General features: G+C 39.2%; 1 protein-coding gene across 1 annotated transcript in view; it reads right to left on the bottom strand.

Moving 5' to 3' along the window:
- LOC109463102 (kinesin-like protein KIF27) overlaps nucleotides 1–5537 on the bottom strand; it is a 43617-nt gene that overhangs the window by 11936 nt on the left and 26144 nt on the right. Inside the window, exons 11-16 of the mRNA XM_019759815.1 lie at nucleotides 5257–5423; nucleotides 4492–4649; nucleotides 3561–3669; nucleotides 2049–2134; nucleotides 1311–1436; nucleotides 694–926 (exon numbers count right to left, since the gene is read on the bottom strand). Of these exons, the coding sequence (XP_019615374.1) occupies nucleotides 694–926; nucleotides 1311–1436; nucleotides 2049–2134; nucleotides 3561–3669; nucleotides 4492–4649; nucleotides 5257–5423 (879 nt within the window). The remainder of the gene's footprint in view (nucleotides 1–693; nucleotides 927–1310; nucleotides 1437–2048; nucleotides 2135–3560; nucleotides 3670–4491; nucleotides 4650–5256; nucleotides 5424–5537) is intronic.

The following is a 5537-nucleotide window of genomic DNA, read 5'->3' as shown; positions in this document are numbered from 1 at the left end:
GAGGAAATTCTATAAATCTGCTTTGTTCGATAATAGAACTATGAAACACTTGTGACATCTACTTGAGAACGAGAAAAACATCTGAGGATATAGATTATGTAAATGAGGACCTAATTTGCATAATTAATGGCAAATTCTTATAATTCCATAGTTGTAACTGCTGCACCCCGAATTTCATTAGTTAAGTGAAGGTGAACATCAATAAACATAATTTATTCAAATCATGACCTCATTTGCATAATTTATGAGGAAGTGTTATAATAGCCTTTTTGTTATGGCTGTCATTTGTTAAGGCTGTCATTGGATGGAGAATATGATCAACTGATATAATCCATGCAAATGAGGCTCTATTTACAAAATCAATGATTAAAATTTATAATTCGTCACCCGCAAGGGTTAACATCATTTGGCGAAGGTATGAGATCGTTGAACTCTTGTTCTTACTCAAACATATTCACATACATGTACATGTACTACTAGTATATGGTGACAGGAGCAGTGCAGACCATGAAATTGCAACATCATGAAACCCAACACCAGTCACCATGGTGACAGATGTCAACAAATCATGTCATTGGTCAGGTCACAGCTCACTGTTTGGAGAAGAAGAAGAAGAAGAGGAAGAAACTGAGCAAAAACAATTAATATATGTTTCCTGCGGTAAACAAAAGATATTACTAAGTATTTTCCTACCTTTCCGTCTGCTTCAGCCTTGAGTTTCCTCTGCAGGTTGTCGTGCTGTTGCTTCATGTCCCTGATGCTGAGCTCCAGGTCGTGAATCCTCTTGTCGTTCTGCCCGTGGAGTGTCGCCACCTTCTCCTTCTCCCTCTGCTTCTTGGCCAGGGCCTGCACGCGGGACTTGGCCGCCTCCATCTTCTTACGGAAGTCCTTCTGGAGCTTTTCTTTCTCGTTTGACTCATGGTGTCCTAGTAAGGCCACACAAGATTGACTTGTTGGTTCTTGGATTTTTTCAGAAGAAATAGGAAGCAACAGAAAATGTGTACTATGAAAAATAGCTTTTGGTTGGTTCTTGGATTTTTAAGAAAAAAATGAAATGACACGAAAGAGAGAAAGAGAGGGAGAGAAAGAGATAAAGAAAGAGAAAGACAGAAAAAGAGAGGGAGAGAGAAAGAAAGAAAGAAAGAAAGAAAAAGAAAGAAAGAAAAAGAAAGAAAGAAAAGAGGGAAGATCAGAGAAAAAGAGAGCAAGAGAGACAGATAAAGAAAGAAAAAGTAAGCATGAAAGAATTTCAAATCAAAGTAAGAAAGAAAGAAAGAAACTTTAAGAGAGAAAGAAAGAAAGACTGTTACCCCTGTTCTCCACCTCCTGTAGTTTCTTCTGTGTCTCCATGGCCTCCTTCTTGGCCTGTTCAGCTTCCCTCTCCAGCTGCTGTACCTTAGCTGAGTACTGTCTGTTCATCACCTGGGCATCCTTACCTACACACACAAATCTCAACATCAAGACTTTTGTTTCTCGAGTCACAAAATAAGTCTTCTTGAGAACACTCAAAACATTATGTGGTCATTGTCTAATCCATTTAAGCTTTAAAAAGCTAACCATTGTATCAGTGACCTAGCCAGAGTCTGTAGTATCTTTCTGTCATTCGACAGAATTTTGCTGCTCATTACAGACAAAAATTTTGCTCCATCCGTCAGCTTTGACAGACAAAAATCAGTGTGAAGATATAAAAATGTCATTAAACTGAGCTTAATCTCCCTGGGCACAATCTGACCCTAAAAATGCAGGAAAAAGCATTTCAAAAGGTCATAATTTCTAAATTTTCTCGGACCCCCTAGAATTGTCAATGACTCTGGCGTAATGACTGACGTCTTTGGCGCTCAACATGATGTGACAAAACAAAATCGAGATGACAAAGATTTTAAGCTGGCTAGAACACTGCATTGTATATAGTTACATAGCAGTCTCATATAAAGGCTTCTCTGCTTGTAGATTTACATTCAAGCAAGAAAAACTGCATATATCTGTTATAATGACTTCCTGACATAACAAATATGATAAAAAAGTTTGTCTCAGTAACATCCACCCACCAGTCTTGACCAGTTCCCTGATCAGTTCCTCCTTCATGCGGATATTCAGTGCCAGCTCTCGCATCTTCTGGTTGGCAGTCTGGAGTCTGTGCAAATATTTTTATAACGGTTTATTTAAAAACAATGCAATATTGCAATTAACAACAGTTACCACCTGGCAGCCGAGGTGTATGTGTAGCTGAAAATGAAAGGACAAGATAACCTTAAGGCCACACCAATTTAATTTCTTGGTTAACGGATTTTTCTAGAAAATTAATGGAGCGGGCGGGCCGAAAAAAAATAAAAATAAAAACTGGCCTAGGCATCCAAAATGGTACGAAAGGAGCCATTAAGTCAACACACCAGGCTGGTTCAAAATTTAAACAGTGAATTTTGAACTTTTAATGGTAGCACTGCTTTGAAAGATGGAATGACTGTAACAAGTAATAAGAAAAGGACTGTTTTCAACTGTTCAGGGCAAAATATGAGCATTTTGCAGTTGATTCTGAATTTTTATTTTTATTTGCAAATCAGAAAAAAATGAAGAGGCGAATCCGTTAACCAAGAAATTAAATTGGTGTGGCCTAATAACATATGAACATGGCAGCACATAGTGATATATAGGCAAATATGCTGGAAACAGTAACTGTTACAAGTTCAGCATCCAAATCATTGTAGATATTACATTGTACATGTATTGAATAAAACCAACAGTGACTGCAATATAACCATCAGGGTTCAAAATATATTTTTTTTCAAAACACTTTTTTTCTCTTAACCAAAAGCTAGGTTGCCCATCAATATTTCAGGTTGCTGTCAACACCCAGGAACACTCTAACCAGATTTAGGCCACGCCTACCTTTTTAGACGAATCGAAGCGAATTTGAGTTAAATCTGCTGGCTTACCAACAAACACCAGCCAAATAATCCTCATTTAAAAAATGTTTTAAACATTTTGTAACATTTGGCACGCACAGCCTAATAGTAGCTAAATTCACAGAACACCAGTCGATCTGATGACTCACTTTGCGCCAACCTACATGTACTCCTAACCACAGTTGAGGGGCGTACAACTAGACTTAGTGTTTGGGAGGCCAAATTTGTTAAAGACATCCAGTGCAGTTTTTAGGCCTTGGAAACCAGATTTTTCAAAGTCAATATTCTAGTCACTTATCTACATACTAAGTTGAAACAACACAGTGACTGTCCCAATGTATGTACATGTAGTAAGACATTCAAGGAGCAAAACTGCCCAAAATTCTGACGAAAAACGTTTACTGTAAGGACCTGGATTGATTTTAAGGGTAACACCTAGAAAATATAGGACTAATCTTGGGGCTTGTTCTGCAGTTTTAAATGCATGGAGCAAAATACTGATTCAAATGTGCTAAAATGTGGGCAGTATGTGTCAACATCATACAGATTGCCTTATTTTCAGAATATTTCCAGTTTTGCTGCCCTGAAATTGCATTGGATGCTTTTAATGTGTGACAGACATAAAATGCTGTCAGTGCTAAAGCCTGCCGTGTATACCTGACTTCTGACTCCTTCATGAGCTGCCTGGTGACCTGTGTGCTGGCTCGCAGGTTCTCCACCTCCACGTTCAGACTCTTACTCTGGGGATCCACCCAGATGGACACACCTGCACACAAGGATATAATATTATATTTAACAAATTACACATTGAATGAACCAATTACATTATTACGTCACAGTTTGTTTACCGTAATGAATTTGGGGACAGTTTGTGTCCAATCGATGTTTATATTGTACAGGGGTGCTTAGCATGGTGTGTGTTCGTGTAGCGCTAGCCTATATTTAAGGCCTTACGTTGATACTACTTTGGTCTACTGTCACCCATCACTAAATCACCCATTACGGCATGTAATGCTGTGTCCAAAAAACTAGATGCAGCAAAAATTAAACACACCTGACTTTGAAATTATCTTCATTCTTTAACTGACCGTTCTAGACTGTTCTTTAGAACAGGTAAACAAACTGTGATGTAATAAGTACAGTAATAGGTCCATTCCTGAAGACATAACCACACTTTTCCCTGGAATAACAAATCTGTTTATACTGTAATTTAGATGGAATAGAAGATGAACATCATTTGGTAATAGAATGCAGTTTGTACAACAATGACTCAGAGTCAAACTTTATAGAATGATAACATCAAATTGTTGTTTCCCTACTTCACACACCTAGTAAGTAATACAGACAAGTTTCTTTAGCACAAACCATAAATGTCAGAAATGTGAGACAATTAAAATATGTTCAAACGTGGACCAAAGTAAATCATAATCATACAAAGATTTTTTTAAATAAAAACACTTCACTGTTGGTGCAAAAATGTTATATAATGCCCCTTTTAATTTGCTGTAACATCTGGAAACAGAGATCAGAATATGACTTTCTTGTGATTGCCCCGACAAGATTTTTGATGTGGATGCAAACAACGTACCTTTGGACTCTCGCTTGTCTGTTATCTCTCTCCTGATTGGTTCACCCTCTTCGTCTGGTAAGTCTCCAGCCAGGGCCAGTTTGAAGGAGACTTTGGCGGTGTCCTCACCGATCTCAGTGGCTGCCTTCCTCTTGACTTTCCAAGTGCCTCCAAGTGCCCTGGAATAGCAGTATCGATACTGTTAACCAGTGTATTAGCCAGCCTTAAATTTTGTCCTGTCGTTATGTTCACCGAAGGAAAACAAAATATTGTTTCCTCTTCTTCTCCAAACCAAAAGGTCAATGACCTGAACCAGACGTCTGTTACCATGATAATTGGTGTCAAATGACGGAAAGACGGACGGACGGAAAGAACTCTGCTCTTAACAAAGAAAATGCAGGTTTGTGCAAGATGTGGGATCGTATGGTGTAATGGTTGGGTTTTTGGCCCAGAAACTTTTAGGTCCTGGGTTAAAATCCACCAATATGTCCTAATGTGTTGCCCTTGGGAAAGGCACACAACTTTCCTCACTTCACTCAGGTGTAAATGAGTACCTTGCTTCGGTTAGGGACGTCCCTTGGATAGTGGAAAATTTACACTAATGGAGATTCTAATAAAACAAACAATCGAAACTGCTTTTGGCATTGTGAATGTATTCTCAAAGAACACAACATTGTCCTTTTAGAATATGATTAGACTTAGAAGTGTAATTCTAATTTCAAAATCACCATCAGACATTTGAGAAAAGATTTCTCATGATTTACAATGATTTAATCGAGATCTTACTTGGCTGTGTCGTCCTCGTCATCACTGTTTTGTTCCTCGCTGGCGTCGCTGAACTGTTCGTGCTGTACCTTGTCGCTGTCCTCCAGCTGGTTGGCCAGCAGGTGGCTCCGAGCGCGGAAGTTCTGGATGACTCTCTCCAGGGAGAACACACCCGGGCTGGTGTGCACCTGAGGGGAGGGGTAACGTTGGTATATTCCTTATTATATCATACCCGGGCCGCGATAACGTTCGATAACGGGTTCCGGACCGGGCCGTACTTTACGGTACGGCCCGGTCCGGAA

This window comes from Branchiostoma belcheri, unplaced genomic scaffold (assembly GCF_001625305.1).
Source record: "Branchiostoma belcheri isolate BF01 breed outbred unplaced genomic scaffold, Haploidv18h27 scaffold122, whole genome shotgun sequence".
Taxonomy (NCBI): Eukaryota; Metazoa; Chordata; class Leptocardii; order Amphioxiformes; family Branchiostomatidae; genus Branchiostoma; species Branchiostoma belcheri.
This window is presented reverse-complemented; position numbering and strand designations above follow the sequence as displayed.